Below are 13,355 nucleotides of genomic sequence, written 5' to 3'. Positions count from 1 at the left end.
AATCAACCAGATACATGCAAGGAGACTATGGGAACTTGTAATAAAAAGAAACGACAATAGACGCCTAAAGCGCGGGAAGTTATGGGTAACCAAGGCTACGTTGGTTTTAATTTTGCATTTGATTGGTTGAGAGACAGACGCGAATTGTCTAGACCAATCACAGGGCGACGTAAGATAAACCAACACAAACCTAGACTGCTTTCAACACATTGAAAATTGCTTCAATACTTCAAAACGAAGCGAAAACGGTTTAGAATAGAAGACATTAACACGGATTGCAATTGAAAAACAATTTAAGATGTCAGTACAAACTGAGAAATAGCCACTTTGAACGTACTGATGTAAGTTCCTGAAATAAGCTTTGCTATTCATGGGTGAATGATGTTGGTCCTATGTACCTTACAGCTAACAAACCAAGAAATGGATGAATGCATCGAGGAGGAAATGAGCCAAGACTTGGAGAAAGGATTCTTAGCCTTAGGTAAAATGTTCACTGATTTGCCTTGGCTGTAAACAACTCGTAAGCGGTTTTTCTGTCGGATCAACTGACTTTTAAGTGGGAGCTTGAAGGAGGCGTTATGTTACGTTATGTTACGTTATATTACGTTATGTTACAGTATGTTACGTTATGTTACGTTATGATATGATAATGTATTCTTGCGTCAAGCATTTCGGAGAAAGATGTTTCCGTTTATTTAGTCCAGATTTGTAACTGGAGTATATTTGTACCGCTTTGATTTTTTTGAAAGTATCAACCCTTACAATCACAGGTTCAAGATTTTTCTTGTTCTCTTATTCAAGAAACTGTGGGCAGGGCTCATATTCGGAAGGGGGCGGGGTGCTTATTACAGGTATGTGCTGCGAAATGTGTTACTAGTTGTGCCGGAAACCTCACGAGATTCTCTTGTTTTCTTCACAGTTAAATACACTCGTGATCCTTCAACGTTTTACGCTAACAAAATTCAGAAGTCATTACAAGAGGGTGAAACGGACACGCCAGGTCGAATTATTCTCACAAGGACAACGGTAGGGCTTTTGCATGACTGAAATAAAATGAGTAACTTTATTTTAAGTAAAGATGTGATCAGAACCCCGTCACTAAAAAGACAAACTGTAAATAACCTTAAAAAATAGGGTAGAATCCGAGGTGGTGGGAGGCAAAGTTTTTAGCAAATTTTTGCGGCTGCCATGAAACTGCTCTTGGTATCATCCCTGTAAAGGCCTTTTAAAGTTGGTTGCGCGTTTGTTTGTTTTCAGGCTGAACTAGCAGACATCTTGGGAAGGTACAAAAAGGTTTCTGGAAATGACCTCACTAAAGACGCTGAAGCGAAGTTCAGTGAAAACATGAAAAAGCTGATTCTTCCCAAACTCAAGAAAGGTAAATATTTATTGCGTTTAATGGCTCATTCTATTTCGTTGCGTTCAAGATTAAAATGCGAAGATTATCATGATTTCCTTACCTTTTTTTTTTATTTCTTTTCCTTTTATGATAGCAGGCCAAGAACAGAAAGGAAAGGTCAGTATTGTTGCATCTGCCTAACTTGTGACCGTTAAATTCTCCTGCGCTATTTGCTTCCATGAAACGTGACTAAGTTGAATTAACGAACAAATGCACGAATACATGAATGTTCAAGCGAACAAAAGACCGAGTAAGCAGTCAATGATATTAGCTACTGAATGAGTTGACATTCGATAGGAATACAAGCTGACGACCGCCCGAGCGAACCCAACCTGTTCTATCAATGATCTTATAGCTGTCTATGGGCTTATAACATTGAATACTCACATTTTTTATCAATAAAGGAAAGAGCTAGCAATGACTCGAAAAAGAAAAAGCAAACGGCCGCCAACAAACAAGAAGGTGCTGGAGGAAAGAAACCTACTGTCAACAGAAAGCCCTCGCAGCAGAAGAGAACTCAGCAAGATGACAAACAAGAATACGCCGAGCTACGCGCAGCGATTGACGGTGGGTATCAACCTGAATCACAGGAACACCATCTAGGGGAGGGGTGCGGGCTCTTGTACTATACAGTTCCTAGCTTTCCTTACCATATACCTTTTCCTTTCAAGATAATTCATTTTGTGTTTATCTGATGCCGTTAACTAAATGTATGTTCTTGGTTTTTTTTAACCTGCGAAGCTAACGACAAAAAGAAAATAAAAGAGATTGTATGCAGGAATCTCAAGGATAAGGAACAAGCCAAGAAGCTTGTCGAGGACTACAACGCAAGATATGGAAAGGTGAATTTTTATGCTGACAGAGTCTAGAGTTTTGCCTCAAAACTTCTTCCAGCGTTTTAAATGATTTCGATATGTTTTTGTAATTTTTATTAGGAATTATTTGAAGCCTTGGATGAGAAATTAGGTGAAGACCTTCTGGAAGCTTTAGCCGCCCTGTCCTTAAACAAAGCTCAGCACGATGCAAGAACTTTGCACTTGGCTATGAAGGTGGGTCATTATCTTACCAACGCATATCAGCTCGGGTTTATTCTTTTCTTAAATATCATCCGAAGCTTAAAATGCAAGTCATTTCAATTCGTCTCGATCAGATTCTTTAAGGAACGATCCAAAAAAAAAAAACCTCTTAGAAATTTGCCACGCCCCAACATTTGAGTTCTCAGTCCATGTGGTAGTAGCGCCCAACCAGTAGTTGGGAGAAACAGGTTCGCACGTTCCTGAAGCCTGAATTATCTCGACCTTCTTTTCTGCCATTTTTTTACATTTCTTCTTGAAGTAATAATTGAATGTCCAGTGTTTCATACCAACGGATTTTTGGATTTAGATTTTGCGTGGAAGTATTTACCACTCAGAAACTAAGCGCGGGAAAATATTCTGGAAACTCAGACACTGCGAAATACTATTAGTCAATGCTTAGAGAGTCATAACTACCCTTTCTCACACACTACTTGTTGTTTTGTATTCTTGCGGTTTGTTCATTTGAAATCTGTTTGTATCTGTTTTAGGGTTTGTTTACCAAGGAGATCGTATTAATTGAAGTATTCTCAATGCGAACAAATGCGGTAGGTATTTGTAAATTTTTTAAAATGGCTAACGCAAACTTAGTGCTCCGTAGAAATACACTTTACCTGAAAAATTTCTAAAGGTTTCTCTTTTTTCAATTAACCAGGAAATCGCCGCAATAAGACAAGCTTATAAGAAAAGTAAGACACGTTCGAATTCCTTCTTATTGTTGATGTTTTAGTTTTGTTGGTACCTTCAGCTATCCTCGTAACAGTTGAATGTAGGAACCGTCATCTATTTACTCTTCGTAACTAACAGTTTGCTTATACGTTGTTATCAGAATACAGGAAGGAATTGGAACAAGTTATTAAGGATGATACGAGTGGCGACTTCGAAACTCTTCTCGTTGAACTCAGCAAGGTTTGTGTGCTGGAAAAATGGACTAATTTTACCTAATAAACAAACAAAGGAATTAATGAGTTAACTCAAAGAACGAATTGCTTAACGAGCAAACTAACGAATATATGAAAGGATGACCGAAAAAACGAACAAGCGAACGAACAAACGAACGAACAAACGAAGAACAAACGAACGAACAAACGAACGAACATACAAACAAATTAAACGAACGAACGAACGAACAAACGAACGAACACCGAGACGAACGAAACGAACGAAGGAACGAACGATCGTGCGATTAGGGAAAAAGCGAGCGAACGAATAAACGAACAAATGGATGGATTAACAGACGAACGGACGAACGGACAGACGAACAAATGAGTGAACGAACCAACGAAAAACAGGCGAAGGAACAAACGAACTTCTCTGTCCTTTTTTATCCTTGCTTCAATGTTTTTTCCTTTTTTCAAACTCTTTATTCATAAATTTCCCTACCCAAATGCAAAGGAGAGCGAAGTTTGCAATAAGGAAAAAATGTGATTTGTTTGTTGATCTCGTAATTTCTGCTTTTAGGGTCAACGAGACGAAGGCACTGATGTGAGTGACGACCTTGCACATAAAGACGCCGAATCTTTGTTGGAGGTGAGATTCACTTGTAATCAAATTGCTAGAGAAAGCACAATCCCCATCCTAAATTTTTGTGAAAGTGAAGAATCTAGAGATGGTCGGCTTGGCTATCGGCCCAAACAAATTACACACTTCTATTGCTGAGAACGACTTTCCGCTTGCATCCTTATAACTCAGTGATATCACTCCGCGCCGTTGACCGTTGATTAATTTTCAAATCTTATTTGTTATCAACAGGCTGGTATAAAGAAATGGGGCACAGACGAGGAAACTTTTATAACAATATTTACCACACGTAGCTTTCCGCAGTTGAAGCTAATGCTTCCAGAATACAAAAAGGTAATCACTGAATTCAGTGTGTGTCCTAGTCGTTGTTGTTTAATTGTTCTTCTGTTCTTCCATCTAAATGAAGTTTGTTCATTGTCCTTTGACAAGTTTTTCTTGGCTTGATAGCTGGAAAAGCTGACTTAGAAGTTATTGAAAAAATATCATGCCAGCTATTTGATAAGGCAACTTGCTGAGGTCAAACTTATCCCGGAGGAAATTTACTGATGCAGATGACTCGATCAGGGCGCAGTTATCCAACTAATTGAAGGGTTTAATGGTAATTATACCAACCTAGGTTTAATTTGTCTCAATAATTGTCGTCGACAAGTTCGTTGTGCCATTACAAAGCGGACATTTTTCCTGATAACTGTGCTCGCTTGCGAATACAGCTGCAGCAGGTTGTTTTCTTCTAAAAACACCTTTTCGTATGGTTGATATAGGGTCTACATTAATAAATCAAACAAGTAGCGATAAAAATTTACCAAGTAATCTATATTTGAGTCACATTTATTTGCAGTGGGCCAAGTGTGAAATCGAGGACACCATTGACTCCGAGATGTCAGGTGACCTGCGGGATGGACTGCAAACACTTGTCAAGTGTATCAGAGACAAGAACCAGTTCCTCGCGGAAAAGCTGCAAGTTGCACTTCATGGCAAATCTACAGCAACGGCTGCTCGGATCGTTTTAGGAGAGGTAATAACATTCTGTTGGGGGCATAAGCTTTCGGCGGATTGTATCATTTCTCATCCTAACTCGATTATTTAATCGTTTTTCTGATACTTTATTATACAAGAAAACCCCTTTTTAGCTTTTTTGGTCCAGCAAGATGCGTCAAAATAAAAACGGAAAGTTTGAGATATTCAGGATTAAATTGCAATATCGAAAAAAGAAGAAAGTTGACAGCTGTTCTCAAACAATTAGCGGGCGTTCGTCTCTAATCACCTGTAAGAATATAATGGGCCAGGTCCCATTATTTTCTCTCGGCAAAACTGATTTACCTTTGCAACTTTTTAAGGGGTTTCAAGGGAGAAAACAGTACAATGTCTTTTTATATGTGGGCGTGTTAAGGGTGTATTTAGGTTTGTTAATTTGGTTCATTTGTTTGAATTTCTATTCATGACGTAGTGCCCGCTAAATCTTTTTTCTTTCTTTATTCTTCTAGGGTGTGATTGCTGAGGTAGAGAAGTCCTACAACCAAACTTACAAACCGAAACTTGCCGCAGAGATCGACGCAAAATGTAGCAATGAGTTGAAGAAACTTCTCTTACCGAATTTAAAAGGTATAAAATAAATCCAAATTTTCAGTTCTAAATCAATTCAAACAAACAACTCAAACTTTTGATGTAAGTATACGTTTATTTAAAAGTTTTTACATCTTTTCCTTTTTTTCCTATTTATAAATTTCTAAACGCATTCTACTCAGTCCAAAAAGACTTCAGAATTTCTTAGAGATTAAGGATTTAATAATTAGAGCTGCATGAAGCTTTTGGGCTTGGCTTGGAGCTCTGGCTCTTGGAGTGTTTCGTCAGGCGGTAAACAAAAAGCTTTAACGTGGAGTTTTTTACAGGAACGCAGGGCATGCGCGTTTTTCTCGATGTATTCCACGTTTTGGAAATGACCTTTTAATTACTGTAGTTACGGAAACATTACCACACGAAGGATCTTTGTGAGGTGTGTGAAGGTCCTGCAAATCTTTATCGTAACATATAGGACACAATTATTATTTCCTATGTGTGATCATCTGTACATAATGACTGAAAAAATTTATAATGTATGGTATAGGTATTTATCCTGTTTGTGAAACACCTTGTAAATATGCACGTACTGATTAGAAAGCTCATTGTGTGGAATGTAGGCTTCTTCGTGTAGACATTGTAAATTACACGGCACTAGATTAATAATTATGAGTTTAGTTCTCCCTCTATTGCACAATATAAAGTATAGGGCTCACTTTGAATGTACTTTGTGTAAGCACCTTGTAAAAATGCACTTTGTGACAAAGCACTTGTGTTGCACTTGTTATGTGTGGTAGAGTCTGTAAAGTAATTCTTAAATTGCCTTCACCCCTTTAATGGTCTCCATCAAACCATAGCAACCGTCACGACGACCATTTCGTTTATGTGTATGGTACTTTAAAGTTCGATAAAATTTTCCAATGTCTTGAAATTAAGATCTCAAGGAGGACATTGTGGGCTCTCGCTTTTTAACACCAGTGCTGATGCCCTAAGGGTTGGGCGCCCGCATTTCCCAGTGAAGATACCTCTAATTTCACCCCTATTCCCCATTCCTTACTTGAGGCCTGCAGCCCCCTTCCCCCTGATCCATAGGTTTGTTTCATCAAGGACAAATTTTATCATGGCTTCAAAATTTCTTTTCAAATGTTTTTTTCAGGGTTATTTAATGATCATAATAATTTTAAACAAAGGATAGCAAAATTTTTATCAACTGTAAAATTGAGCTCCAAAGCAGCCCGAAAAGAGGCCTGAATTAAATCAGACCTTATATGAAGTACATGCTGGTATACGTCTTAGAGCTTTTGTGGACCCGGAACCAAAATTGAGCCCATGTAAGGCAGGGGCTGCGAACACTTGGAGAGGTTTAAGAAGACATGTTGCGTCGTTGCAATTGTGTACAGTTTAAAATGCTTCTTTTATATGGTTTATATGGTTTTGAAGTGTCATACGACACGATAATGACAGATGCTGGTGAAGATCCAAAAACTTCACGTATCTGGGAGGCGATGGATCGTTGTTAGTAAAATATGCATTGTCTCAGCTCCATTCTCAGACAGCCTCTAGCGTGATCTGGGTTAATAAAAAGTTAAATACATGTGCAAATTGTATAGACTTCTGCACTGGGATACAATTGTCACCAGAATTGCATGTGGGCTAGCTAGTTTTGCCTCCTTTATTCATAGCGTATGTGGTCCAAGATAATGTTTTCTTTTTTTTCTCTGTTTCTCTCCTGTTATACAATTCCGTTCCATCTTTTTGCACCAATAATACTAAGTAAGGCAATCTATTTTTCTTGAGATAAACTAAAAATTTCCTTTGCTCTATGTTTTTTCTTATCTTACCCTTCATTAATGTTCCGTGTTTCTTTCCCAAGCGCTCATTTTCCCTTGCAATAAATATATAAATTGAGCCAAGTTCGAAAAGCCGGCCGTGCCGTTCAGTCACGAAGCTTTTCACGAAAAGTACAGTTTTGCATTCAGTCGAATGGCCGTAAGGCCATCTAACGACAACCACAGTCTCTATTTTCCTTTTGTGCATCTCGTTCGTAGGAGCTGCACTATTGAACAGCAAATTATTAACGATGGCAAACATTTAAAGGAGCGAGGGTACGCTCTCAAATGAAACTTGGCACTCAATTATCAGCCATCTGTAAAATAGCAAATGTAACTAAGTACCCACAGATCACAACAGATGAAAAAACACTCGCCAACCTAAACCGGAGCACGAAGCGTAGTTAAAAAAAAGACTTCATTTGCTCAATCCTCAGCAAACATTGTTTCCAACGTCCCAAATTAACCCTCTCCATTACGCGGAAGTACGCACCACCAAGATCCATGGCTCAGAGCTCCTGAAAGCAAAGAGCTCGATGAGAAACTTTAGTGTTGGTTTTTTATCGATTACACTTAAGTATATTCATTAAATACCTTTCAAACGTTTCTTTCTTTCTTTCCTTTTTCTTTTCTTTTTTTTTTTTTTTTTTTTTCAGTAATTGAGTTTTATACGAAATGTTTCACGATGAATTTGAAAAAGAGGCTGGGACGTAGTTTTCTAGGTATCTCAGAGATTTTCCTCAACAAATCCACCTTCAATCGTGATTTCACTTAGAAAGCTAAGAAAATAACATCGATTTGATCACTCGTGTGTTCCTCGAAGCTGTCTGCAGTGTGTACGTTTTGCATGTCTCGAAGTGCTGTTTCTCACAAGAGCGTGACAAAAGCAAAGCAATAAGACAAGATTAGAGCCGTCACTTTTAGGGCTCCCTAAATTGGCTCCCTATAGCTAAGGTTGAGAATCCTCAGCTTCCCAGTTAGCTCAATGGATAGAGCACTGGCCTGATGTGCGGGAGGTCGAGGGTTCGAGCCCCGGCCGGACCAACACTCAAGGTCTTCAAGTAATTGAGAAGAATATGCTGCCTTTCTATATAACATCAAGAAATGGTTAGATATTCTAGTCTTCTCGGATAGGGACGAATAAATGGAGGTCCAGTCTCCTGCAGGGTTAGGGGTAAGAGACGTTAATTTCCCACGCACGAGATTACTGTGTTATGGATGTCCTCCCCTGGGGTGGGGTGGGTGGGCTGTGAAAGCCGTTAATTACGTTACCTTCATTAAATAAAGAATTTTGTATTGTATTGTATTGTATTGCTTACACTAATTCATCGTAATATTGGTTAAAGTGTCTGAACCGAGCTTAAGGTTGAAGTGATATCGATCAAAGGTGGGCTGGCTTTACTGTGTTGTGTTTCAGGCTCTGAAAGTAGCTTGAATAATAATTTATTATTATTATTACTTATATAGCGCAAAATACATGTGGATATGATCTAATGCGCTGAATGGGTAATACTGCCAACCAAGCCTGATAAAATGCCGTTGAGGAAATGTTTGATAGCTATAGTAACCTGCCATTTGGGATAAATAACGCTTCTGCGTGCTATGCAAGCAGCCAGCCAGCTCTGGTACTTTGAATTGTTACCTTTTATTCGACCCTCAATTCAGCTCTGTCTACTAACTTAAAGCTCTTCCATGCTTATAACTGCTTGAGTTATCTTACTCCACACAAAAGCAACTTCATCACACAACTTTCTCAGCTTTGTTTCACCTAAAGATAACTTAACGGTTCTTGAATTATTTGTCTGCAGACACAGGGCCTGACAAAGAACCACAGAAGGTAGGACGAAATTAACTTTCATGTGACTTAGCTTTTCCTTCATCCTATTACATCAACTTTTATCAAAAACCATATGTTGTGCTTGTATTTAATATTCCTTTCGGAATAACTATTAAGGGTAGCTCTCTGTGTTCCGCCGACGGAATGCAACGAAGAGTAGGAATGGCAATTAAATTGCTATTTAATTTTGACAAAGGTCTTTTGAAATTTAAAAGAGGTTTAGTTAAAATAGGTATAGAGAAATTTAAAAGAGGTATAGAGGCGCCCTATATATTTTTCCATGCAAGTTTAAGCTTAAGAATTCGATCAACTTATCCTCACGGCAAATCGATATAGAGGAAATTTTTATCCTCATGAAATAACAGATTAAATCCTCTTCGTAGAATAATAAGCCAAGCGGCGAGAAATCCCCAGAGAGCAAGTCTAATCATGACAAGAAACCGGAAGTTGAGAACAAGCCGAAAGTAATAGCATCGGGTCAGAATATGGAACCTTCTGAGAAGCCAAGAGAAAATGACAAAGGGTCTGGTGAACAGGAACAAGAGAAAAAGAAAGAAAGATCAAAACTGAACATTGAGAAGGTAAAATGTAAATTTTGCAACTATCGCAGACTTAAATTGATCCATCACAAAATTGTAGCGCAGCAGGTTATATTTAACTTTTTTAGTTTTAAAACTTTCCTCCCTACAATTAACTTTGTTGATGAAGATGATGACGGAGATGGGGCCCAACCAGCGTCTGATTTCGGCTTTGACTTTTTCTCCATAATTTAGACTGAACACCACGGTACTTTAAAGCCAGCGGATAATTTCAACGCAGCAGAAGACGCCGAAACCTTGAAGAAGGCCATGAAAGGATTTGGTGAGAAAAATTGATAAAAAATAGATTCAGACGGTCCTGTCAGATCAATGCGTTTAGGCTAATCGCCTGCGCACAAAAATCGTCAATAGATTATGACTTCCGACAACTATTCCACTCACTACAGGCAGTGACGAGGATGCCATCATGGCGGTTCTTGGAGCGCGCACCAATCAACAACGACAAGAGATTGCTGCTAAATATCAGCAGGAGTACGACAAGGTAATCATTGATGAACATGTAACTTCTTACACAGAATGTATACACTTTATTGATAGACAGGAGAATGTAGAAACAAATCAGAGAGGAACGTTTCCTTGATTTATGATAAAACCTCCGAAAATGGAAAATCTTAAAAACTTATATATTGAACTACAGAAAGTTTGAAATTTTGTATAAGTTTGAAATTCCCTTATGTCCAACGTCCTCTTACCTTTTCTTTTTGTAATTATAACTCTTTACAGAACCTTGTTGATGATTTGAAATCAGAGCTTGGAGGAAAGTTTGAGGATGCCATAGTCGCTTTAATGTCGCCACCAAAATTATTTGACGCTAACTCGCTACATGACGCCATGTCGGTAAGCAAACCCAGAATTATGGTCTCCATAGTTATTGGGACGTTATGCATGTTACACGCAAAAATATTTTAATATGGATTCATCCATTTTGATCAGATTTTTCCAATTATACCTTTTAAATCAAAACCTTTTTTCTTCTACTTTTAGGGTCTGGGAACAGACGAGGCAGTTCTCATTGAGATTTTATGCTCGCGTAGCCCTGAGGTAAATGCTTTTAATCCTTCGTGTTGTGTAAGCGTAAATAGCTACGCTTTCCACATGAAAATGCGCGCTTGGATTTCTCTACATTTTGTGCTTAATAAAGACCTAACATGTCCATCCAGATCAGGTATTTTCAGTTCTTGCCTTAAACCTAATTTGCCGGCTTTACTTCTTACAGGAAATCCAAGAGATCAAATCCACTTTTAAAGAAGGTAGCTATGTTTGTTTTTGTCCTCTTACTTTGAAACCCTTCTGCAGAAGGTAATGTTCTTTAATGACTACATGACAAAAAAAAAATCACATATTTTCCTTTCAACAGTTCATGGAAAGAAACTTGTGGAGGAAATCAAGAGTGAAACTAGTGGGGATCTTCAATCCACTCTAATAAAATTAGTGGAGGTAAGATGCGTTCTTCTCTTTACTGAAAATACATCAGAGCTGTCGATTTTGCTTGCTTAACGTTCCCTCTGTATTTCACCTTTCTTTTTCTTTGATATCTACCTTATTTTTTCTACTTCATTTCACTTTTCACCTTTATATTGTTTTCTTCGTGTGCTGAGAGTGTTTTGCTTTTGTGGCCAAACGAAAAAGACACCGAAAAGGAATAAGCTATCACCAAGAATGTACATTATAAATCAATACCTTGAATATTACTTACCTTTTCACAGGGACAACGTAGTACTTCAGAAAAGGTCGATGAAGATCTTGCTTATGAAGATGCCACAAAACTTTTGGAGGTTAGTATAAAACAATGTTAGTGTATAGGATAAACTCATTCGATAATCAGCAGTTTCTTGTTTACTGGTCTTTCCAGTTCCTACTGGAATTTTCAGTCTCTTGCTTTGTTATATCTCCTTTCTTCACTCAAACTATCAATTCTCATTGTATACAATGCAAGAGCATTAGTGAAAACAGAAAGTAACAATTATACACCATAAAAATGTAAACTTGGATTAAAAGGCTTTTTCTCAATACATTTTGTGTATGTCCTTTAGGCTGGTGAAGACAAGTGGGGAACAAACGAATCTGTGTTTGTTAATATTCTTACAACAAGAAGTACCACGCAGTTACAAGCAACATTTGAAGCGTACAAGCATGTGAGTTTTTGAAAAAAATCCCTACAATGTACTTCCTTTTTATAGAGCGTTCTGAAGTTACGTTATATCCGTTAGAGAATGAATAGAACATTAAAATAATGTTACTATACATTTAAGGATTAAAAACATGGGCGTAATAGTTGAAAATCAACGAAGTGTTTGAGGTGTCGATGAACCGGTAGCCAAACATGCCTACGTCGAGAGGTTGATAGGCCAAACAGTTACTCCATATGTAATCACCCCTTGGTATACTGCCCCGATTAACAATACAGACAACGCGGTGGTCTGGAAAACGTGAGAACCGAGGGTGGGGACTAAGGCGAGCACCACGTTCCAAGCGCGGGAAATATGTCATGCTGGGGTAAGGTGGCTCCCCCCTCCCCGTTCAAGACATATTGGAGAGTTGAAGAAGTTGTTTTCTGCTCTCACGGATATCACACGCTCTTGATAATCTTCATTGCTATCCCTGTACTACAACTCAGTATCGTGTCTCCAGCTGACAGTTCCCGCCTAATGTCGATACAGACTACAACTAGTTACCAGCTGGGATGTGAAGACTTTGTGGCATCAGCAGCTTTTCATAAGCCAAGGGATGCTGTTTACTTATCTTCATTTCTTTGACATCAACCCTTCAGGTTGCCAAGTGTGATATTATGGATTCTGTGAACTCTGAGCTCACTGGAGATTTCCACGATACCGTTGAAGCGATAGGTACAACAAAATAGATTTATTTCGAATGTCTTTAAGATTCTACTTAACCTCCAAACCCCCCTACTCTTACGTTGACAACACCCCCCCCCCAAGCCTGTACCTCTCACTGAGAGGCACAAACATGAAGGGGGGGGTTTCCTCACAAAGAAAAGTTCATCTTAACGCGAACTCTAATCATCTTTACACTTTGAATTCAAGCTAAAAAATGTTTAATTTTCACTTAATTATGTAGTCTCATCTTCCAGCTGAGTGTAATCCAGAAAGGGAACGTTGTCATTTATTGTGACTGACGATTAAAAAAAAAAAAAAAAGAAAACCGGAAGTCATCACTACAGTTAATTTCTCACTGATAATAACTTCCGCTCAGCTCGTCGAAACGTCAATCACTGTCACCAATGACATTAATGATGAACGATGATCGACGATCAAACTACATGATCAACTGTTACTTCCGTGTTCAAACCACTTACGGAACTTTATTTTTCTCTTGGTTCGTCTTAGTTCGGTGTACTCGAAATCCTCCACTATTTTTCGCTGAAACGTTGGAAAAAGCAATCAGTGGCATAGGATCTGACAGCAAAGCAGTCACTCGTGTTGTGGTCTCAAGATCAGAGGTGATTTATTATGAAAACTATAATTATAACATAACCAAAGTAAAGCGCGCGCTCTGATTGGTCAATTTAGCGTCCCCCAT

The 13,355-nt window shown here is 38.4% G+C and overlaps 1 protein-coding gene across 6 annotated transcripts in view; it reads left to right on the top strand.

The window, feature by feature from the left end:
• The window catches only part of LOC111347232 (uncharacterized), a 31,900-nt gene that overhangs the window by 16,988 nt on the left and 1,557 nt on the right, over positions 1-13,355 (top strand). For 5 of the 6 annotated variants that reach the window (XM_022954502.2, XM_088762888.1, XM_088762890.1 and 2 more), the window contains 26 exons: positions 406-481; positions 920-1,026; positions 1,258-1,378; positions 1,494-1,516; positions 1,804-1,966; positions 2,141-2,241; positions 2,335-2,448; positions 2,964-3,020; positions 3,128-3,161; positions 3,302-3,381; positions 3,934-4,002; positions 4,225-4,326; positions 4,832-5,008; positions 5,478-5,595; positions 9,188-9,216; positions 9,600-9,797; positions 9,990-10,077; positions 10,202-10,296; positions 10,539-10,652; positions 10,800-10,856; positions 11,032-11,065; positions 11,173-11,252; positions 11,522-11,590; positions 11,849-11,950; positions 12,586-12,661; positions 13,163-13,275. In XM_022954502.2, the coding sequence (XP_022810237.2) occupies positions 406-481; positions 920-1,026; positions 1,258-1,378; positions 1,494-1,516; positions 1,804-1,966; positions 2,141-2,241; positions 2,335-2,448; positions 2,964-3,020; positions 3,128-3,161; positions 3,302-3,381; positions 3,934-4,002; positions 4,225-4,326; positions 4,832-5,008; positions 5,478-5,595; positions 9,188-9,216; positions 9,600-9,797; positions 9,990-10,077; positions 10,202-10,296; positions 10,539-10,652; positions 10,800-10,856; positions 11,032-11,065; positions 11,173-11,252; positions 11,522-11,590; positions 11,849-11,950; positions 12,586-12,661; positions 13,163-13,275 (2,397 nt within the window). The remainder of the gene's footprint in view (positions 1-405; positions 482-919; positions 1,027-1,257; positions 1,379-1,493; positions 1,517-1,803; positions 1,967-2,140; positions 2,242-2,334; positions 2,449-2,963; positions 3,021-3,127; positions 3,162-3,301; positions 3,382-3,933; positions 4,003-4,224; positions 4,327-4,831; positions 5,009-5,477; positions 5,596-9,187; positions 9,217-9,599; positions 9,798-9,989; positions 10,078-10,201; positions 10,297-10,538; positions 10,653-10,799; positions 10,857-11,031; positions 11,066-11,172; positions 11,253-11,521; positions 11,591-11,848; positions 11,951-12,585; positions 12,662-13,162; positions 13,276-13,355) is intronic. The other variant, XM_088762889.1, reaches the window with a different exon arrangement.

This window comes from Stylophora pistillata, chromosome 6, assembly GCF_964205215.1.
Source record: "Stylophora pistillata chromosome 6, jaStyPist1.2, whole genome shotgun sequence".
Classification (NCBI taxonomy): Eukaryota; Metazoa; Cnidaria; class Anthozoa; order Scleractinia; family Pocilloporidae; genus Stylophora; species Stylophora pistillata.
The sequence above is the reverse complement of the archived record's forward strand: the minus strand, read 5'-3'. Positions and strand labels throughout refer to the sequence as shown.